The sequence below is a fragment of the Calypte anna genome, chromosome 4A (genome assembly GCF_003957555.1).
Source record: "Calypte anna isolate BGI_N300 chromosome 4A, bCalAnn1_v1.p, whole genome shotgun sequence".
Taxonomy (NCBI): domain Eukaryota; kingdom Metazoa; phylum Chordata; class Aves; order Apodiformes; family Trochilidae; genus Calypte; species Calypte anna.
This window is the reverse complement of record NC_044248.1, coordinates 4,538,803-4,562,294: the sequence shown is the minus strand read 5'-3', so window position 1 is coordinate 4,562,294 and position 23,492 is coordinate 4,538,803. Positions and strand designations below refer to the sequence as shown.

Sequence of the window (23,492 nt, the reverse complement as noted above, 5' to 3'; positions counted from 1 at the left end):
AACCTCTGTACAGAGCTGAGATGTCAAGAAAATTTAATAGTGTTTCCTTTGTATAATTTAGGGGCAGGAAATAAGTAGGGAATGGGAGGTCACTGGGCTGTAGAACTGGTTTACATATTCATTTTATCCAAGGATCTTTTTTTAATGTGCTTTGCAATCCTTGTGTCAGCCCTGGGATCTGCAGCTGACTCAAGTGAAAAGATTGACATTTGCTTTTTTAACTCTATTCACAAATGTTTCCTGACAGAATAAAAGTAACTTGTGTGAGCTGGGAACTTAGTTTGCATATCTGCTGCCTTTTTATCACCATTGTTGAGAGATTTTTTTGGTCGTAATGTTTTTTTTACACATTTTCAGGAATTTAAGCTGTGGTAATGACAGTGATTGGGTATAGGCTTCTACAAATGCATGTTTATCATCACACATAAACAAGCATCAACCCACACAATTTGGCAGATTAACTCAGTGTGCTATCACAGAAAACAGATGTAAGATCCTTTTTCTTTTTTTTTTTTTTTAACTCTATTGAGCATATAGTGAATTTCTCATGAAATAAATTACTCAACCATTTAATATATTTTGACTTCTTACAGGTCTTCAGGAGGTAACAGCAGCACATGGCAGTGGAGCCTTCAAAACTATAAATACTTGAAAATAAGTGAATCATCTTTCACTTCTTATGAGTCATAAGCATCTTAGTGGGGTTTGCAAGTTAATAAGTTTCAGATTTGTTTGATCATAACTAAAAATGAAGTTGTTGTCTGCTTATAACCTCAAAACCAGCATTTTTTTCTCCTGAGAAACTTAATGCTATAGAAGACGTTAGACCTTTCTTTTCAAGTAGTTGCTGGAATTTTAGTTTGTTTGAGGGTTGTTTGCTTTTTCCTCCATGAAGAAAAGAGGAATAAAGAGTTCAGCAGAGAAATTAGAAGCAGTGATGTGGTGTTGTAGGTTTCCTTTAAGAAATCCTCAAAAGTCAATCAAATTGAGGGTTAAATTTTAGTTAGAAATGCTATAAACCTAACCAGCTTTACAGACTGGTTGTTGTTGAAGCATTTGTGCCCTTCAACAGTCCAAAAAAAAATTTTTTTTGGCCTTGATGAAAGGTGGTTGTTCCTTCTGAGAGGTTTTTCAGGTGTGAACTGGCTCACAGTGAAACAGCTTTGATTTGCTCATGGGTCCTGGAATGCTTCTGCATCTCCTCCTGACCAGGAAACCTGCACACCCATCTTTTTCCAAAAAAAGGCCACAGCCAAAAGAGGCCACAGCTTTATAATTTACATGCAGGGAGGGGGCATGGTTTTGACCACTTGGCTTTCCATGAGCTTGGCCAAGTGTAGTATTCTGATCCATCAGCCACTGATGGAGAATCTATACCATAGCAGATGTGTTTCGTTGGGTTGGAACTGGTGCTGAAAGAGGTAGGTTACACATTTCAACAATCTCTTATGGAATACATTTAATGAAGGAGTAACTTTGATACCTACCAGGTTAATGCCATTAAAGCTGAATGCACCACTTAGACGTTTTTCGTTTTAATGTGGTCACACTTGTTCTGGAGCAGGGAATCCAGGCATAAAGCTACAACAAGTATGGGATTTAACTGCTTATCCTTTTCCTTTCTTCTTTTTTTTAGTGGTTGTAAATAAGGATCCCATGCTACCTTGATTTTTCCAAGAAGGTTGAATGATGTAAAAACACAATTGTGTCCACAATTCCATCACAGGTGATCCACAGCACAAAGCCAACACTCATGCTTTGCTTATTGGTCTTCATATTTACTAGGAGAAGGTAGAACAGGGTCTAACTTCTTCATCAAGAAAGTGAAATGCCATTTTTTTTGTTTTCCAGGGCTTAGTTATTGAGCGGCTGGGACGCAGACCTCTCCTCATTGGAGGCTTTGGGTTGATGACTGTCTTCTTCGCAGTCCTTACCATCTCTCTGACTTTACAGGTAAAACTACAGTCACTACATACTTATAATATCTCTTTTACCTATTTTAAAAATAGGCCAGGCTTGATACCTTTTTGCCTTGCCAGTCCTTTTAATCAGTGTGACCTCAGGATGTGAAGGTCTCTTGTTTCTTGGTGAATCTCTTGGTTTCGATGTCCTATGGCCAGCCATAGCAGCTTTGGCATTAAAGAGCCACAGATTGTCAGATTTAGCCTCTTTGCTCAAAGATTCATGCATGATGAATTATTATAAAAACAGTTATACCTTTAGCTGAGTAAATAGTTTACTCTCATTCAGTGGTTTTGTCTTTGTTTTTACTGCAGTCCTTTTGAAATTTCTTTTTTGTACTTTCTATGTCGTTCTTACTCTTAGGCTTGCATGGTTTTTTCCATGAAAAGTTTCTTTCCATTGAAAAATTGTCATGTTTGCTGGTGCTTTCAAGTTGCATTCCTGATATTTTAATTGAAAATATATTAATTTTAATTGAAAATATCTTAATTTAAATTGAAAATATACAGCTTTTGCAGAACAACAACTGCACTTAAGTTCATTGGTGTTCCTAGCTGTCAGTTCCCCAGGTATTCCAAACAGAGGAAGATTGTTAAATACTGACCTTAAGTTATTCTTCCTTGTTTAGCTTCCATCATAAGGATGCAGGTTTTTTCTGTTCCTGAGGGATTTTGGGAAGTGAAAGTGGCAGGCTGCAATGGCATGGTTTGGGGTGGCCTTTCATCCAGTTGTTCTTCAGCTATTGTTGATTCCTATTTCTTGATATTTATTTCACTTTCAATAAGTAACTTTGCAAAAATAGTAAAATCCTAATAAATTTTTTTTTCACATTTTGCTGATGGAAAAAAAACCCAAAAAACAACCCAAAAACTGATGAGAGAGAGAGAGAAAGGAATGGGAACCCCTGTTTATTTCCCATCTGTTAGTATTTTTATCAAGCATTCCTATATATGATTTAGATCCTGAAAACTCTATGGAAATTGCTTGTCATGTTATTATATAGAGGTCTGAATAAAGCAGAATCTACTTTGAGGTAGGAAAAAAGATTGCCTAATGAAGGAAATACAATTCCATTTATTATTCCCTTAAAGAACCATTTGGAGTTTGTTCTCTTTTTCCCCCCTACCTCATGTTTGCACACATGGCCCTGCTCCTCTGGAAAACCAAATTATGTCCAAAAATCCCTTAACTGTGCTTTTTAAAGTTCAGAACAGCTGTCCTACCAAAAAGCAGCCTGTCAGGTCTAGACTTCAGCCCAACTTTTAACTATTGGTGACATTTGAGGCTCTGTGAGGCATCAAAGTTGTTTTTTTTTAAAACACAACTGAAACACCTGAGGAGGATGGAGGCACCAGTCTGATCAGTGGAAGGAAAAGCTCTTTTCCAGGTTGGCTGGAAAAGCTGAACTTTAGCACAGCAAGCTCTAAACTTTCAGACTTGTGACCTGGGTGGTGCAAGAGCTTGTCTGGTGTTTAATACAAACCATCTAAGTGCTATAGAAATACTGTGATTTTCTAAATACTAAATTAAATTCTGAAACAGAGACAGAATTGTCAAAAGCACAATTATTATCTATAATAATTTTTTATTTATATTTTACTTGATTAATATTTCATATTGGTGATATGTACAATAGACTTAAATGTCTTTTTATCCTCCCCAGAAATCCGTGGACTGGCTGCCTTATCTCAGTATATTTTGCATCCTTGCAATTATTGCATCATTCTGCATTGGACCAGGTATGTCTCTATTTTTTCACATTTCTTTGGACATCCAAGCACCATGTTAGCAAACTGGTTGTTGAAGACTTCACTTTAGCCTTACCTGAAGACCACAAGGTCTTCAAGACAATAAAAGGTGATAGCAACACAAAAGGAGAGAGAGAAAACTTATTGAGAACGAATGCCTAAACTGCAATCAGGAATAAATTCAAACGTTGGCTGTTATTGTAGGATCACTATGATTTTGTAAACCTATAAAAAACTTTCAAGCTGGAAGGTGAATGTTTTAAGTTTCATTTTCTTCAACAAAGAATATGCTTAAGGTATAAAAAAATGGAAAAAAAAATAGGAATAAAACCAGACCTGTCCAAGAAATGTAGAATGAGAGAACAAGAGCAATGATCTCATTAAGGGCAATTCTGACTGGATAGAAGAGAACAAATTTTACACTGAAGAGTGGTTGGAAGACATTGCTCAAAGAAGTCATAAATTTTCCATCCTTAGAGCTGTTCAAAACTCAGGTGGACAAGTCCAGGAGAAACTTGTCCTGTTTCACCCAGGTCCCTTGCAAGCCAGTTTATCCTTTTGAGTCTAATTGCATTATATCTTTGGAAATCACATTTTAATAGCTTGGTATAACGTGCAAATACTTGCCTGAGTGTAGTATTTCTCCAAAGTGTTGCTGTAGCCTTCATGTGCTTGATCAGAATTGGATCCTGCCAGTATGAAATAAAGAAATGTTAACAAAATTACTTGCAGATAGATAAAGAGAAATTTAATCCAGATTCGATTCACCAAGATGTCAAAACAGGAACTAATTTTTTAATCAGGGAAGTTTGGAATGCCAATGGAGTATCAAATTAATATAATTTATTTAATGGGAAAATCACTGCTGAAAATTAACCTTATCTTTCATTTCCTACTACTGTTAGAGTTTTAGCAAGAGAAAGTGGCTCTTAGTGTCTAGAGGATAAAGGACAAAGAGACACTTTTCCAAAACCAGTACATAGCTTAAGGTCTTAGAGACATAGTTTCTAAGATTCTCTGATCTTCCAAGGATTATATTCTCCATCTGAAACTGCAAAATTCTTTGTCCTTTGGCAAAGAAAATGACATGTCTACCACCTGATAAATACAGCCTTTGTTGTTCTTCGTGTGATGCCCTTGAAGTCCCAGAAGAAGTAGAAAAACTGATCCCCTTCCTCCCTCTTCAAGTTTCTTGTGGTCTTGTAGACTTCTTCTTTATCACCCCATTGTTTTCTGGACTGAGTGGCTCTTTCTTACAGCCTTATTCTCAGTGATATTTTATGGCACACTTTAGCAGGAAAATGTCACACTTCAGTATCTAGTATTTTTTTGTGGCACTCTGGTAGCTTAAAATGAGGCATGACTGAAATTTAATAATAACTTTCCCACCTTTTTGGTCAGTAAAAGGTCTTTTCCCCCCAAGAAAATTAATGCATATTCTTTACTGTTAAGTTGCAGGTTATTAATGGTTTTAGCCCTTTGTAGAAGTTGGGAGCATCATTTGTTTGTATTGGTTACCTGGGTACTGTTGTCATGGTGTTGGTAGCACTCAATATCTGATCTAATTCTTCCTGAGGTTTTTTAGAGCATTTCAGCATTCTTCAAATGATTTGGTTTGTAATGGTTTGGCAGATGCAGATCTTCATCTAGGATCAATCCAGTTTGTGTTCATTGGGCTATTGGTTCTTGTAAGATTTGTCCCATCTGAGACTAGTAAATGAGATCCCCCAGGGATCAGTATTGGGCCCAGTTCTGTTTAATATCTTTATTGACGACTGAGACGAAGGGATTGAGTCCATCATCAGCAAATTCGCAGATGACACCAAGCTGGGAGGAAGTGTGGACCAACTCGAAGGCAGGAGGGCTCTGCAGAGGGACCTGGACAGACTAGAGAGCTGGGCCGATTCCAACGGGATGAGGTTCAACAAGGCCAAGTGCCGGGTCCTGCACTTTGGCCACAACAACCCCATGGGGAGCTCCAGGCTGGGCACAGAGTGGCTGGAGAGCAGCCAGGCAGAAAGGGACCTGGGAGTCTGCATTGACAGGAAGCTGAACATGAGCCAGCAGTGTGCCCAGGTGGCCAAGAAGGCCAATGGCATCCTGGCATGTATCAGAAACAGCGTCACCAGCAGGTCCAGGGAGGTGATTCTTCCCCTGTACTCAGCGCTGGTAAGGCCACAGCTTGAGTCCTGTGTTCAGTTCTGGGCCCCTCAGTTTAAGAAGGATGTAGAGGTCCTGGAACAGGTCCAAAGGAGGGCAACCAGGCTGGTGAAGGGACTTGAACACAGGCCCTATGAGGAGAGGCTGAGAGAGCTGGGGCTGTTCAGCCTGGAGAAGAGGAGGCTCAGGGGAGACCTCATTGCTGTCTACAACTCCCTGAAAGGAGGCTGTAGCGAGGTGGGAACTGGACTCTTTTCACAGATGACCTTCAACAAGACAAGAGGACACAGTCTTAAGTTGTGCCAGGGGAGGTTTAGGTTAGATATTAGAAAGAATTTCTTTCTGGAGAGGGTGATTAGGCTATGGAATGGACTGCCCGGTGAGGTGGTAGATTCTCCGTCCCTGGAGACATTTAAAAAAAGACTGGATGTGGCACTCAGTGCCATGGTCTAGCAACTGCTCCGGTGGGTCAAGGGTTGGACTAGATGATCTCTGAGGTCCCTTCCAACCCGGCTAATTCTATGATTCTATGATTCTATGAGATGAAGAATTTAGCTAATAAAAATACTGCTACAACTTTCTGGAGTATAAAATTGCTTTAAAAAATACAATATTTTCTCTCTTTGTTAGAACATCTGATACTTTCTTGGTAGCTTAGATGTTGTATGGTCTCCCACTTTCTGATGGCATATGGATGAGTCCCATCTGCTCCTTTATAGTGAGGATCAGCTGTTGCCATAAACTGTGGGGTTGTTGGGTTTTTTTATTTATTTATTTCATTTTTCTGAACTCAGCTTTTCAGCTTGCAGGTGTTTTTCAGGTTTATTGCTGGGGACTGAAAGAGTGTTAGCAGCAGGTACATCCAGGCATGCATGTGATTTGGTACTTCGTTTTAATCAAAAAGAAAGATAAAAAGCAGAAAGCTTTCTTGCTTTTACTTAAAAACCTTATGTTCAAGATAGTCAATCTATGATCTGAAAGAAAAATACCTTTCAAAAATCACTTGCTGTTTTATATAACAGGGAGCAACACTGCTCCAGGGAGCTGCTTCATTGGCCCTCTTTGGTTTATTGCATATGTGTTGGTTGCAGAGAAAAATGATGCTTTCCAATATTATTTTTTATTATGGTAACATGTTAGTAAATAATCTTACCTAAGAAAAGGGCAGAAGCTTCATGGAAATGTTTTTCTTCATCTCACACTTGACCTGAAATAATTATGATGCATTTCAGCTGAAGAAGAGAAAAAGGGGCTGAGGGGATTGGTTCTGGTTTGTGTTCTTAAGGAGACAAAAAGCAAAACCAGTGATCAATAGAGAAAAAAAATCAAGGAAAAACAATAAAAGAACTTTCTCAGTATCTCCCCAAAGCATTAGTGGTGTCTGGGTTGGGTGTCCCAAGCCAAATGCACTGATTTGTAATGCATTTACTGGGTGGGTAAATAAGGTGCAGCAGCTTGGAAATTTGGGTGGTGAAAGACAAGCAGGGGTGAATGTGAAATGTCTTCCTTCTTCAACCTTGTCTGAGGTATTATTGAAGGAAAAAGCAAAATCTAAAAGAAGTTATCCCTGCTTGCCCAGTTAAATGTGTGGCTGCCTCTTCGTGGCCACTGACACCTGCTGGATGGGGCTTGCAGAAGCTGAGTCTTTTTCAGGAAAACCCCACTAAAATCTGACTTAAGCAGAAAATGTGTAGGTTCTGCTTATTTTTGCCTATGTACTTTTATTCCCCATTCATTCATTCTCCTTTTGCAACTGTTGCTGTGCAAAGAAGGGACTTTTCATTTTCCTGGGTGGATTGAAAAAGATCTGCAAGCATCAGGTGATTGGAGAGAGATTTATAAAGCTGCTGGAGAGTGATCCCTTTTATCTACCAGGCAAATTAAAAGAAACAAACCCCAAAAGCAACTGACCCAGAATGTGTCCAATCTAGGGACAGTTTTCTTATTTGTGATGTGACCTGGCAGGGAGGCTGCCTCATATTTTGGGATGAGGGTTTTTTAGTCTTTGCTGTTGATGCTGTTCCAGGGCATGGAGCCCATGATGAATTGACATCAACAGAATCATAGAATCAGTGAGAAAAAAGCTGGAGACTCTGCTTAATCCAGGACATCTGACTTGACTGTCTTTACACTATGGAGTGCCTAAGAAATAGATATTCTGGTCCTAAATTGTGTAGGTACTTGTGTGGATGAGTAACACATCCTTTCAGAAGGCATCTTGCTGACTTCAGGGGAGTTTGTGTAAGGTGGCATTGAGTGTGAACAGGAGCAAATGTGAATCAGGGGGATTTTGCTTCAGTTCCTGCTTTTAAAATAATTCCCTATTCAGTATGCATAAGGATGACAACAAGATCTGATCAGTGCTATGTTTCCAGTTCAGTCACGCTCTCAGCTCAGTGAAGGGAAACTGATAAAATTCACTCTCAGATGTAATTTGAAAAAAAAAAAAAAAGAAAAGAAAAAAAGGGAAAAAAAAGTCATTTTATGGTACTGAGATCTTCATTTTTCAGCTGCTGCTTTTTATGCACTCGTATTTTCACACACAGCTAAGAAATGTTAAGAAACCACTTCAGAGAAATGTTTTGCTTGCTTTTTGTATCTTCTTTGAGACTTTTGTCTTATAATTGAATTTGATAATGCCTGTCATGGTTAATAGAGTGAGTGAAGTCTTTCCTAGCACAGCTGAGCACAGGCACAATAGAAACCTGGTAGTGGTATATTCAACATGTGTTCAATTGACATGATGAAGCAAAGAAAAGAAAGAGTGGAGGAAATCACTGCAGTGCCCTGGGGTGTATCAGAGATATTTTGATATTTAAAGTTTAGGCTCTTACTCTGAATGCCATCTTGCAGCTGTCCTGACAGTGGGGAAGTTATAACAAAAGGGTCACTTTGAAAGTCAGGAGTCTGAAATGCTGTCAGGGAAGGAAAAAAAAATTCTCTAGGATGTGAAAGAGCAACAAAGGTGTAGCCATAAAAATACTGAACTGAAAGGCAGCATCAGTATTATTGCCTGAAATAGGCATTTCCAGAAGCTTTGTGTGCTGATGTGTTACCTTCTCCACTTAGAGTGGGATGGAATAATTTCCAGGGCTCGTAGCTACAGCTTGAGTGGAAAAGACTTTCTCTTGGTACTAGAAGAGTATATTGTGTTAAAAAGAAACAAATAAGCCCTTGCTACTATATATTCAATTACAAGTGGCAGATTTGAAAGTTACTGTTAATTTTCAAAATGTCTTTTATTCTCAAAACTCAAAGCCTTTCCAGCAGATAAGCATCCCTTAATAATGTCAAATAGTTCCTGCCTCGAATAGAAGGCTATTTGTGGAGAAATAACCTTTAGTTTTCCTGGGTATTTAAGAAAAAGTTTGGTTTGTTGATAGCTGTGGGCACAAGAGTAGATTTAAACCATGCTGCAGGTAAATATTTCAAATGTGAGTTACAATTCAGCTGGGAAATTCATAAAAACCTGGAGATCTGTAATGATCATGCAATACATACCAGTCTCAGCTGAAGATTTGTGGCTCCATCCTCTGCCCTGTTGTGCTGCTCCTTTGCTGCAGGTGAGCATCCATCCCACATGGATATCATGGAGCTTTAGGGTTGGATTTAAGCCTCCCAGCTGCCCCAAATCACAACCTGCCATATTAATGCCATTGCTTGAATTTAGTTGGGCTGTGAAGCACAGCAGCAGATGGGATTTATCTTTCCTTCTCTGCTTTCCTCCAGGAATGCAAAAAGCAGCTGCCTACTCTTGGGGGCAGGAGCATTTTCCAAAGCAAGGAGATGAAGGGATGGGAAGTGTAAAAGCTTCACATGACAATTTCTCTTTTGGATTGCTTCCTTTCAGTGAAAAAACTGAGTTCTGGGGCTGCTAAGAAATAAAATGAGAGTTGCTTTCAATCTGGCAGCATCTCCATTGGATTTTGGGGGGGAGAAGATAAAATGGCCTTCAAATAAATACAGCATCATTCACCATATACTTTGAGATTAATACCTGGTTTATGGTTTGTTTGACTACTTCTCTCTCTAAATAGAAGCATAGAGTAAATGTGTAGCCTTTAACAGTTCTGTTGCAGAAGTGATGTCAGTTTTTTATAATTAGTGGAAGCTTATAGAAAAAATCAGTATATGAAATGGAACCATATCTGTTGGAGAGAGAAACGACTGGAGATGGCACATGGAGTTCTTAACAGAAGGAAAACTTAGGAACTTTATCCCTTTAACAATAGATTCTAAATAGGTTATACTAATTAGCATCATTGAAGCTTTCAAAATGTGGATGCTTTGACACTTGAGAGCACTCCTCTTACATTAAATCTTCACTAAATCCATCTGCATCTTCATGGCTCACAGCTCCAACGTGTAAGAAATTCACTGCTGGAATTCATTGTGCTTCAGAGATTCACCTGACTGTGAAAAACTGATTTATTCAGAAGCTGTGTAAGTGACATAGGTACAGTATTCAGTTAAATGGGGAGGAAAGTTTAGTAAAAAAAATACATTATTATTCTGAGAATTAATATAAAATATTTGTACTTTAAAAAACTACAACCAAGTTCTTGAATTGCTGCTATTTGAGCCACCACATCCTAAAGACTTCAGGTCCATTGTTTTTTACTCTTGGGGTCCTACAGGATGAATGCAGCTGTATACTGATGAAATTGTGCATTGCTACAATGATTAATTAGTTAAAATATTCCACAAGGAAAGCCTGAGATGCCACTCTCAGTTTTCAAGCCTCTTTTAGTTTGCATAGGTTCCCAACCAGCAGCATTTTGTGCTAAGGGGCTGTCAGCCTGAATTCCTGGCAGGGAAATCATGTCTGATGAGTTTGTATTCCTTTCAGTAGATTATTGTAGAATTCATAAGCCTAAGCTAGATAAATATTGGTTTTTTTTTGTTTTTTTTTTCCTATTTTCAGTCCTGTCAAAGTGATGCCACTAGGAATATTTCACTTACCTAGAGCTGCTCACCTTTGGGAGTCTTTAATTCAGGTGTTTGCACAGTGCTGCCAGCTGTATAGTGGATGAGAATGTGCTTTTATCTGCTTTTATTGAAATCAACACTCTCTCATCACTGAGATAATTGTTTTAATAATGTAATTTTAAGTTGTGTTACTCAGTGTCTGCTCATCGTTGCTACTGAGAATAATTATAAAATTAATTATATCACAACAAGTCCTGGCTACAGCTCAGTAAAGGAGTTTTTTCTTCACATTAAAATAGGAGAAGAGAACGTCAGGGTATAATTAGGGTTCTGATATGATAAACTGAGTCTGTAAATACAGCAGGAAAACTCATAAGACTGTTTACACGTAGTTAAAAGTTAAGTGTATTTTCAATTGTATTTTATTCTTCAGTAGTTATGTGGAGTTATAATGGTAAAGCAAAAAGAAATATTGCTAAGTCTCACAGTAGAATTTTAATGTTGATGTTCAGGGTTTTCTTTTAAGAAAAAAAAAGCTATCACAAAAAAAAAAAATCCAACACCACCAACAAAAAAAAAATCACAAATTGCAGATTGAAAGTGTTATCAAAAGAGCAATGAAAAAGATGTACTGGAGGTGGCAGAATGGGCTCTGTCTGCACTGCTGGTCTCTATAACAAACTCAATTTAAAAAAAAAAAAAAGCAACAAAGGGAAAGTTATTACCTTCCAAGGAGCAGCTGCATTTAAAAGAATTATTATCACTTGTGTAAAGAATGATATCTTAAAAGCACTGAAATTATTTGGGTTCATCAGATACTTTCTACAGATGTGTAGAAAGTCTTTTTCCTTCCTTATAAAAATTTCCAAAGAATGATTCAGACCATAAAAAGCTGCTCATGAAATTCTGCTTGAGAGCACTGCCTCCTGGAACTCAAAATTATAAGAAAAGGCACTAATTGTTATTCAAGAGGGGGAGAAGTTCACTGAAGGAGGAGTTGTCAGATGGTTCAGATAAGGATATTCTTATGTATTGCAAAATCACACAGAATGTCTGCTGTAGAAATAATTACCTAAATGGAAGTAGAAAGAATATTTTGGTTTTTTCTTATTAGCTAATAGGCTTGTTGTTGGATGTCAGCCATTTTAGGGTAAATTACCTAACCAAGAAGTAACATATTAACTAATGATGGTACAACAGAGAATATCTGCACCATTTCTTAGTTTGCTTGGGTTTTTAAATTATTTTTACCCAGAATTGGCTTTCTACCTGATATTAGAGGAGCAGGTTTGACAGGTGCTAAACCAAAATCTCCTTAATCAAAGCAAAAATCCCTTTCCATACAATAATGTATTAAAAACTAGGATATTAATAACTACAGATACTAATCATTATATTACTGGGGGAGCTGCCAGGTTGTGTATTATTTGTCTTTGAATTTGGGGTTATGGTTTGCACTTTTGGTTTGCCAGGGGCTGAGCTGACTTTGAGTGTTCTTTATTTAAGAGGTGTTCAATCTAAGGTAGAAAAGGTCATGCTCTTCAAGTGGTTATTAATTATGTGCTTATTAAAATTAATGTGGTTAGTGAACTGTCCTGCTTTGCACAACTCTCCCCTCCTCTCAACAGGATTAGCTAGCAAACACAATTAATAAAACATTATTAACATAATATAAATATAATATTTATATATTAAATATAAATATATAAATATATAAATATATAAATATAAATATATAAATATAATAACATAATATAAATATATTTAATGTAAATATATATGTAAATATATATATAATGTAAATATACATATATATAGTTTATATACAATATAAAATACTTAGATAAAAGTTATCTTTCTAATGTCATAATGTATCTTTTGTAAAGTTTCTCTACAACTTAGATAAAAGATATCTATGGAATGTTGTAATTTGGTGGAGAATCATTTGATGAGGCACAAATTAAAACAATCTATCAAGTTATGCAGCATCTTTAAAGATTTGAGAGAATGACTGCAAAGTTCCCATTCACTCTCTAGACCCAAAGAGATGGGAGAACCTCAGTAGCTGCATTGCATCCCTCACTTCTGCAGTGCTCTTGCCCATGGGGTTTGGTGAGGATTTTGGGGGTTTTGATCTTTTACAGCTAAGGTCTAGGTAGAAACCAACAGCCTTTTGCTCTCTCACTGAAGAATACTGGGTTGTTTTTTCCAGCAGTTTTTTTCCAGGATCTTTCCCAGAGATGTCCCCTAGAGTTGTCTTGCAAATTTCCTTGATTCAGGGCTTTCCCTCTCTTCTAGTAGGATGTAATCATCCTTCTCTACATGCCTTGCCTTCCAGCCAAAAGCTGGTTTGCTTGATGTTTTCTAGAGCTTCACAGAGATTTATTCCCAAACAGAACAATATTCCAAAGTACCCCTCTGTTTTCTCAAGACATCTCCCTTTCAAGACTCCATCACTCAAAGGATGGAGTTGGAAAATCCCAGAGCTCTTGCCCTAACCTGTGCTCTCAGGGTTTTCAGATGCCCTCCTGGAAGGGCTGAATTTGGAGCTCTGGGTCTTGTGGGAGGCTCTGTGGCCTTGGGGTTCTCCTTTTGGTGGCTCTGGAAGCCCCAGAAAGCTCTGTGGAGCCCCTGCTTGAATGCAGAGCATCTTGGAGAAAAGATGGGCTGAAAGATGGGCTGCTGGGCCAGGGAGTGAGTTCCTTTCTCCTTGCTGATTCTTAGGGCACAAAGTTTTCCCCATCACCTTGAGAGCTGGTTTTCCAATGTAATAAATCTCCCTGATTTGTATCAGACATTTATTTTTTCCTCAGTCCCCCTTTCATAAATCATTTCTATAGCCATGACTTCAGTTCTCATCTTAGGGATCAGAGGATCTCAGTGCTTTCCTTCCTTTTCCATACTTTCTGTATTCAGATGCTTGCACTGAATCGTGCAGCTCCTGCTGAGCAGTATTTATTTCTCACTGCTTACTGAACAAAGCAGTAAACATATTTACTTAATGTTTCCTAAGAAAATGTGTTGATCCTTGTGCAGATGTCAATATATATTTGAAAATCTGTAGTGTGTATTCCAAGGATATTATTTCTGCTCCAGCACTTCAGCTCCATGCATAAAAAGACTCTTGGGTTGAGATCCTGGATGTCTACCAGCACTTAAGACTGCTTCTCAGAGTGATTGGACTAATTATGGAAGAAAATGAATAAAATACAGAGAAACAGCATTGTTGCCAGCCTAATTGTGCCATGTAGGCTTAATCTAGTTTCATTACACAGCCCACTGATATACAAGTCCTGCACTAAAGAGATTTGTGGTTTCCAATGCATGTAACATGCTCCACAGGTATAAAAATCTCTCTTTAATGGCACTGCAGTGTGTCAAGAGCTCCTTCCATTATGCTCACTGCAATGCTGAAAGGAATGAAGTCTTAGAAATTAATCGTTGTCATTATTGTCGTCAAGGCATCACCTCTTGAAATTCATGTTCAGAAGCCACCTTGCTGAAAAACTCCTACAGGAAATCCTAATATACATTTTTGATTTTATGATTAGAGCTGAAATAAAGCTATTTGACTGAAATTTGTGTGGAAAGCCTTTCAGGGGAAATGCTAATGCCAGGCTCATCCCCCATGGGAAAGAACATCGGTTAACTTATTGGTGAAATGATTTCACCCACGCTCAAACACATATTGAAGTTGGAAAGCTCCTGCCAAAATGTTTAAGACTGTTTAAAAAAAAATACAGTGGTTTGGTTGGATTGCTTTTGGCTGTGTTTCCAAGCATCCATGTTTGAGAACAGGTCAGCAGGGAGCCATCTGGCCCTGTTAGAGAGGAGACCTTGCAAGGAGACTGTAAGGAATGGTTGAGAAGATGCCATAATATTGTGTAGCCCAGATTCAATTGACCCAGTCAGAGCTTCCTAAAGCTTCCTTCAGCCCCATGCACCCAGATTCCTGACTCCAAGAAACCATATTCCAGGAGAAGAGGGGTTCTTGAGCACACCTGACACCTTGCAATGACTGAGGGACGACGTCTGGGGCTGGAGGTTCAGAGCTCTCAGGTGCCTTTGCTGGGTCTGAAGGCATTGGGTTTTTCCTTCAGCTTGCCCAAATCTCTTTTACCCATCACTCAGATGGGGACTGAGTTCTTCACAGTGTTATGGCTCCTCATAAGCCTTCTCATCTCCCACTTTGCATCCTAGGAATGCCAAGTTTCCTCTCTTCCAGGGATTTAGCCACATGCAGCTGTGACCAGGTTTCATTTGGTTCCTCACATTTCTAGACCTGGCCTGTTGGGAAGATGCCATAATATTGTGCAGCCCAGATTCAAATGACCCACTCAAAGACTCCTAAAGCTTCCTTCAGCCCCATGCACCCAGACTCCTGACTCCAAAAAAAAAGAAAGTTCCAGAAGAGGGGTTCTTGAGCACACCTGACACCTTGCAATGACTGAGGAAGGATTTCTGGGGTTGGAGGTTCAGAGCTCTCAGGTGCCTTTGCTGGGTCTGAAGGCATTGGGTTTTTCCTTCAGCTTGCCCAAATCTCTTTTACCCATCACTCAGATGGGGACTGAGTTCTTCACAGTGTTATGGCTCCTGATAAGCCTTCTCATCTCCCACTTTGCATCCTAGGAATGCCAAGTTTCCTCTCTTCCAGGGATTTAGCCACATGCAGCTGTGACCAGGTTTCATTTGGTTCCTCACATTTCTAGACCTGGCCTGTTGGGAAGATGCCATAATATTGTGCAGCCCAGATTCAAATGACCCACTCAAAGATTCCTAAAGCTTCCTTCAGCCCCATGCACCCAGATTCCTGACTCCAAAGAAAAAGGTTCCAAGAGAAGAGGGGTTCTTGAGGACACCTGACACCTTGCAATGACTGAGGAGGGATTTCTGGGGCTGGAGGTTCAGAGCTCTCAGGTGCCTTTGCTGGGTCTTAAGGCATTGGATTTTTCCTTCAGCTTGCCCAAAATCTCTTTTACCCATCACTCAGATGGGGACTGAGTTCTTCACAGTGTTATGGCTCCTGATAAGCCTTCTCATCTCCTACTTTGCATCCTAGGAATGCCAAGTTTCCTCTCTTCCAGGGATTTAGCCACATGCAGCTGTGACCAGGTTTCATTTGGTTCCTCACATTTCTAGCCCTGGCCTGTCTGTCCCACCACTCACCTTTTGCTTTTCAGTCTCCTTGATTCCTCCATGCAATTTCTCTCAACTCTGCCCTCTGCAGAATCTGCCTTTCTCTTGGTTTGGGATGGGATGGAAATGTTTGTGTAGTGGGGCCTATCTGTCCCATTCCTCTGGAGAACATTAGAAAGAGCTCAGAGGAGCTGCTAATTTTGGTTTTTTTGTTTGTTAGTTTTTTACCCTTTGCAAAATACTACTTTTACCATCAGTTCTTTGATTGTTTTTCGAATTAGAGTGAAAGGCTTTTGTGGCAAGTGTGACTAATAATTAATTTTAGTGAAGATTAATATCTATCAGGAAATTGCATTTGAATTTCAAGGAGCATTTTTCCAAGTTAGTACCTATGCATTTTTATTTCCATAACACTTATGCTTTCTGATATGTTTCTGTCCTTTTGTACTTTTTTTTTATTCCATTTTATTTTTTGCCTCTGGCTTTTTTTTCCTCTCTTGTACAATGTGTATTTTCCCAGCTGGGTTTCCAACAGCATTTTTTATTACACTGACAAGAACAGCAACACCTCCATAGATTGTCCTACAGCAAAGGCATGACAGAATAAATGAACATAAATAAATCATCTTACATGATTTCTGTGTTTCCAGTCCTTCAGTTCTTCTCTCCAAGGGGCAAGTACCAAAACCTCACATGGCATTGAGACCTGAAACAGATGCTGGAAGAGCAGATGTGATTGTTGTTTTGCTTGCCATATCTTAGGATTTGAACCCAAATCTCAAATGCATGATAGAATTAGGCACTGGAAGCCACCAAGGCTTGATAGACCACATATTGTTTAAATTTCATTAAATTATGCTTGTTCAGCTGTTCATTCTGTGTGTTCAAAGTGCTTCTGGGAGAGGGCACTTTAGTTAGTCCCAGATTTCACATCCTACAGCATGGCTTGTAGAAAGATGCTAAGCTGGTGTTTGGTTGGCCCAACCTCTCTATACCTCAGCCTTTTATGTTTAAAGCAGGCAAAAATAAATTTATTTCCTCTGTATTTTTTTGGTATAAAATATCCTGGCAGTCTTTGGGACAGAAAATTCAGGTGAAGCCTGACACAAGAATGAGATGAGATGCTGATGATGAGAGCTGACACAAGAAGTCGTATTAGCTGATGATGGAGACTGATGCCTACTTTGCCCCATCACATTGCTTTCCTTTTATGCACATGTTCATAGTCCCTGCATCTGAGAGATCTGGAACTGATGAATATCTGATGCCACTTGTCATTTGCACAGCTGTTAGGGGTTTACAGTTCCTATAGGGCTGATGGTTGGACCTGAGGATCTTGAAGGTCTTTCCCAACCTTGATGATTCTGATTTTTTTATTTCATTCTTCTCATAGGGCAGCTTCTGGTGTAAGTTTTAGTGAAGTGCCACTAAAAACAAAGGACTACATGGCAATGTGTTGCAAGAAAACACTTACAGATGTGTTCACAATTGTCCAAAAGTAACATTGGTGCAAAATATAAGCACAGAGATCAAGCAAAGGCATGCAAGGACAAGAGCCAGTGGATGGATAAAGCTTTGGTGGTGTTTTTATCTTAAGTCATATAATTTTTGGAAGTCAGGATTGCTGTAGAGGTTTTTGAGAGGAAGGATGTGCATTAATATGCTTTCTGATTGTCCACATGAACTTGTTAAAATGCTTAAAAATAGAGAAATGGCTTGTACAGGATGTGTGTACATGGGTCTTGCTCACAAAGCTAAGTGATGCTGATGATGCTGGCAGACATGAGGACCCAGATAAAGAACTTGGTAGCACCAGAATACTGAAAACCTGTCTGATGTTATGAGCTTTACAGCTTTCCAATCTGTGATGAAATAGTTCTGCAGGTAGGTGCACATCTGATGTGCAACATTTAACTGAAATATGTAGCCAACCAGCAAAACAAATCCTTTTTTTTTATTTTATTTTTATTATTCTATAAAAATAGAAATATTTCCCCTGAAATATCCTATTGGAACGAAGGAAGCCAAAGATCATAAATTGAGGCTTTCAGCTACCAGACAGCTCTTCCCCAAGGGTATTGTCAGGCCAGCAATATGCCAGGGCTGGACAAAACAGCCCAGTGTGGAAGTGGAAGGAAACATAAGTGACAAATGTGGTGTTCAACTGAGCTTGTTACTGGGGAGGTCAGAGTCCCTCACTGGTGGGAGAAACAGACCTTGCCAGAAGTGCCATCAGTATATTTAGTCCGGGGATGTGTTAAATCAGCATCCATGAGAAGTGTATTCATAGAGAAGCAAACGTTTTGCCTTTTTTATTGCTAAAATAAAGTGGGCAATAATTATCAAAAAATACTGTTTGGTCTCTTCGGAGCCTTCTTTCCAGTTGTTAAGGTCTAAAAGTATTTTGGAATATTTCTGAACTCCCAGCATATGAAAGGTTTTAGTAGAAACCAACCACTCCTTGTGGTACTCCTCCATCTTATGGTACTCTGGGAGTTGTGTGGGTTCAATGCTCTGTTGCCTCTGTGCCATCCCTGGAAAGATGTAACCCAGCAGATGCAGACAAGGACCTTAAAGCTCCTCCAATCCCAACCCCCTGCATGGGCAGGGACACCTCCCACCAGCCCAGGTTGCTCCAAGCCCCATCCAACATGGACTTAGACACTGCCAGGGATGGGGCAGCCACAACTTCCTTGGGAAACCTGTGCCAGGGGCTCATTCCCCCTTGTCCTATCACTCCATGTCCATGTAAAAAGCTCCATCCCAGCTTTTCTCCTTAGGGTACTGGGAAGCCACTCTAAGGTCTCCCTGGAGCCTCCTCTCCTCCAGGCTGAACAACCCCAACTCTTTCAGCCTGCCCTCACAGAAGAGGTGTTCCAGCCCTCTGATCATCTTTGTGACTGTCCCCTGGACTTGCTCCCAAAGCTCCACATCCTTCCTAAGGACCAAAGGGATGAAAAGTCACTTCTCTAAAGCACAATTCTGACCAATCCCACCTTACACCCCAGCAAAGAGCTGCAGAGCAGAGATCACCGAGATGCTGCAGCACAGAGTCAATGAGACAGCTGTTGGCACAGGATTTTTTTTACTAAAATCACTCTTTTTTTATTATTATTTTTTCCCTCTTTCAGGTGGGATTCCATTTGTCCTCACTGGAGAGTTTTTCCAGCAGTCTCAGAGGCCATCAGCATTCATGATAGCTGGGACAGTCAACTGGCTCTCCAACTTCACCGTGGGACTGCTCTTCCCTTTCATTCAGGTATCAGCAGCCTCAGTGGTGGTTCTGCTGATAAAGTGGAGCAGGGGATGTTTGGATGGTAACTTCCAGGTAGAAAAAATGTCTTTTTATTGAATTAAGCTTCCCTTTGAGTGGACTGCTTTATTTCCTTGGCCAAACTTGTTGCGTAGGGGACAGAAGTGTCACCACGAGTTGTCTGGAAACTAGGGTTTGTGTTTTCATAGGCTAAATTTATTTCCTAAAAGAATAAAATTTTAATTGAAAAAAAAATAAAGAAAAATATCAAATAAAACCCAAAGTTCATCCCAGAGCAGCATTTTTCCCCTCTGATTTTGAACACTTCATTACTCTTAACCTGTGACTGCCTGGCTAAGAGGCTTCCAAGCAGCTTCTCATTCAGAACCTCACTGAGCTCCTCTCCCTGCCCGTGGACCTCTCCCAAGGGATGTCTGCAGCCTCTGGAGTTCACACAAGAGCTGATTTTCTATTTCATGAGCTTAAGAACAGCTGATCAGGCTCCCCAAATAAGAAAGTCCTAATAGTTGGGGTTTTTTAATGCCTAGAGCAAAATACTAGGAGCAGGGGAAGGGCACTGCACGGAACCCCTCTGGGGTTCTTGCAGCTCCTCACAAGCAGGAGAAAGATTTTGGATTACCCTCCAAATCAATTTGAGTAAGAAGGAGAGGCAGGGAGGTGTTACTGTTGTTTGTGGCTTCCTACAACTGAAAATTATACAGTGTTTTATCATATGCAATGCTGGATAACATTGGCAGATTCTGTGAAATTCTCCTGGGAGACTAAATATGCACTTTCATTGGAGCAGTAAAGCTGCTTCCCCTGAGTAGTACTGTTTAAAATGGGATGAATGAGAGAATTTATGGGAGGATTTGAGGGTCAAAAAATCCAACCCTTGACCTAAGTTGGATACTTCATTTAAAATTTCTTCTTTTTTAAAATATCTTATATGAGAAAGTCTCTGCTCCTTTTAACTACCTGGATCACCCTCACCAGTTAACATGAGTATAAAGACTCCCATCCTTCCAGACTTTGTGTTGCTACTGATATTAACCCCAATAAAACTGCTCAGAGGTATAAGATTTAAGAGCTTGTTTTAATGCTGACTGAAATCAAGGAGTGTTTTCCAGCAGCATCATGACAGACAGGAAGGACTTGCCAGCTGAGATACCTAAGGTGAGGTTTTCAAAAGCAGGTAGAGCCATAATTCTTTTCCCACTGAGGTCACTAGAACATCTGGCAAGTTGGTAAAAATAATGAGATTATTCCCTTGTGCTTCTCAGAACCTGAGCTTGTTCCTCAGCATGGGCCAGGAGGCAGCCACAAGCTCATCCAGATGCTTCTCTGTGGTTTAATTATTTTTTTTTCTCCAGAAAGATGGAGATTGGGTCTTCAAAAAGCATTGGAAATTGCCTTTCACCCCTCAATAGATTCAAATAAAAAGGAAAATTATATTCTCCTCACTGTTCATCTGCATATTAAAGCTTTCCAAGTGATGCCTCCATATGAAAGATGCTCTTGACTTTGGGGAATTTATTATTTTGGTGGTGAAAATTCCCACTGTGTGACTGCAAAGTTACCTGTTTAGTTTTAATGAAAGCAAATTGTATTTCTACCTTGCCAGGTTTTGGGTTTTCTCTCCTTTAAAAAGCAGTGCAGAGAAAGATCTGTAGTTTGCACCCAAAGATGAAAGCAGTGTTAGTCAGACTTTGATTTTGAAAGTTTTTTCACAAGATCAAACTATGATGTCTCCTCACTCCTTAACTTTCCTTTTTTTTCCTATTTTGGTCAACTTTATTCTTAAAATTCAGCTTGTGAGTCACCTGTTCCTTTACAGAAGGGCAACAGCCTCTCCTGAACAAATTCTTATAATTCTAAAAAAAGGAAATAAAAAAAAAAAAAGCCTTCACAGAAGGAATACATAATCTCTGCTCAAATGCTAATTTGGTTGCTTGAGAGATAGCAGTCACTTTTTTGGTGTGCTCCTACAAAATTATCCCAAACCTTTGGGAAACAAATATCTTAACTTTAAAGTTATTTTAAAAAAAAATCAAGCAGGAGTTAGTCACCAATTGACTGCTTTGAATACTGAGGTTTTTTCCCCTTAACCATCTGTAGGTATGTGGAACAGAATGAAACAGTGGCTTGAGTCATGCATTAAAATGTATGGATGAGATTGAAAAGCTAATACACAAACCAATTTGGGGACAAATTACAAAAAAAAAAAAAAAAGGATTTGGTTGCTATTCCAGTCCCCTCACTGCCTGTTTGGGCAGGAATAAGAACTGAAGTTAAAAGGACAACCAATACTGCATTGAATTCAGTGAATTTGATTATTAGGAATAATCAGGATTATTAGGAAGGGTCAGACAGAAGGTGTCAAAAATGTGCATTTTTAATTTATTTTTTTTTCCAAATGTAATAATTGCAGAATTATTGTGTGGGATCTTAGGGCATACTGAGGAATTAGAAAAGATCTGGGTTTAGAGATGATTTCATATTGTGTTTATTATAGAGCTTGACCTTGTGAAATACCAAATGTGTCACCTTGAGTGACACCCAACAGGGTCTCTTTCCCTTTGTTATCACTTCAGAATGAAGGCAGGAGAATTTTCTGATCAGTAAAATCCAAAATTTATATGAACTGATGAAAAGCTTATTGGATAGGTTATTATATGTAAGGAGGTTTCTTGTGTCCTTGTCCTTATAGAAACACTTAATTCCAGTATTTTATTTAAAGGCATCTTGTGTTCGTGAGGCTCTCAATGTGCATTCATCTGCTTTGCAAAGATCTCAACCTGAAGTATCCAGTAGCTGTTGTTAAGTCATAGCTGGTTTCTGTTTATATATATATTTTTCAAGTTTTTAATACAGAGGTGAAAATGATCATTTTCCCATGTGCACTCTAATTTTTTTTACTTCCCTAAAAATCCATTAACCTTTTTATTATTATTTAAAAGTTGATTTAAATTACTCAAATTTAGAAAAAAGAAAGGAAAATATGTACAGTTCTTCAGTGTGTTCTCAGCATAAAGGAGAATTCTGATTGTTTTTCTCTGTGTTCTGCATACTTTCTTCCTAATAATGTGCTTTTTTTCACCCAGCCTTGCACTTGCAGGCCTTTTAAAATTAGAGTAATCACAGCAGTGCCCACGTAGCTTCTGGTTTTCCTCAGATAATAGATGATCTGGCTGAAGTTTGCAGACTGCTGTCCCTATCCATAGAGCCTGGGGGGATACAAAAACTTAACTGTCTGAAGTAACTCCACACTATGAAAGCAGAAATGTTTGTTCAGCAGACAGGAGAATAAATATTTTGTGAGTTCAAGGTCAGTTAAAAGCATTTTCATCACTGTCAGTCTGGAAAAGATGGGAAGCCATTTGGTTACTAAATAAATATTCCTGCCTGGGCTTCCCTTTTTCTAGGAGAACTTTACAGTCTCTAGCAGCAAAGCTTTATCTCTCCATCCACATCCACACCCAAAAAAAAGAAAAAAAGACCAGGGCTGCATTTCTCAGAAGAAGGTCTGGAAATTGGGTTTGCATCCCTGCTCTATGTCCTTAGGAATCTCACTAATGCCACCCAGGGCAGAGCTCCCAGATGCTGATATCAAAGCCCCTGATCTGCCAGGCTGAGCACAAGGTACCCAGAGGTAGATGAGACCCCTGGTAAAAGTCAGGTGGTGGGATTCTTTTAGGTGTGGTTATCCAGAAAGAAATAAATCACTTAAGAGATGGCAGTGTTTTTAAAAAGAGGATGTTGTTTCATTTCTGTCTGTAGCATCCCCATCAGCCAGACCTCTTTGGGCAGAGCTGAGCTCCTCAGCTCCACAAATCCTCATCCCAGGTGCCTTTTACTGTCAGATAGGAGCAGAGCTCATTTTCAGCCTTCTGCAGCCATCCTGAAGCACAATAAAATCTTTTTTATCAAGTTTATCAAGTAAAAGAATTAATCAATTCCTTTATTGACTAAAATCCCAGCCAGTGAGAAGTTTGGAGTTCAGGAGGTCCAGCACCAAGTCCTCTGTGTAACTGAGCATCTCAAGAGGGAAATTCAGGCAACATCCCTAGCAGGGAGATGCTTTGGTACCCAGCTTAGTTCAGAAAGTTTCCAGACATCCCAGACTCACTTGAAATTGCTTCCCCAGTCTTTATTTTCCTTGGGTCTCAGCCTGAGTCTGCTCACTGATTTCATCACCAAGAAGGATGCAGAGAGAACTCATGTTATCCTTTCAGATAACTGCATCAAGGATATTAGGAAAGCTTTTAATCCTGAGAATTTTGTAACTGTGTAATGATATGTAG

The 23,492-nt window shown here is 39.3% G+C and overlaps 1 protein-coding gene across 5 annotated transcripts in view; it reads left to right on the top strand.

Annotated features, from left to right (window-relative positions):
• The window catches only part of SLC2A9 (solute carrier family 2 member 9), an 89,754-nt gene that overhangs the window by 55,468 nt on the left and 10,794 nt on the right, over positions 1 to 23,492 (top strand). For 4 of the 5 annotated variants that reach the window (XM_030449685.1, XM_008496129.2, XM_030449683.1 and 1 more), the window contains 3 exons: positions 1,852 to 1,953; positions 3,626 to 3,701; positions 19,067 to 19,194. In XM_030449685.1, the coding sequence (XP_030305545.1) occupies positions 1,852 to 1,953; positions 3,626 to 3,701; positions 19,067 to 19,194 (306 nt within the window). Of the gene's footprint in view, positions 1 to 1,851; positions 1,954 to 3,625; positions 3,702 to 10,226; positions 10,314 to 13,895; positions 13,915 to 19,066; positions 19,195 to 23,492 lie in introns of those variants that run through there. The other variant, XM_030449686.1, reaches the window with a different exon arrangement.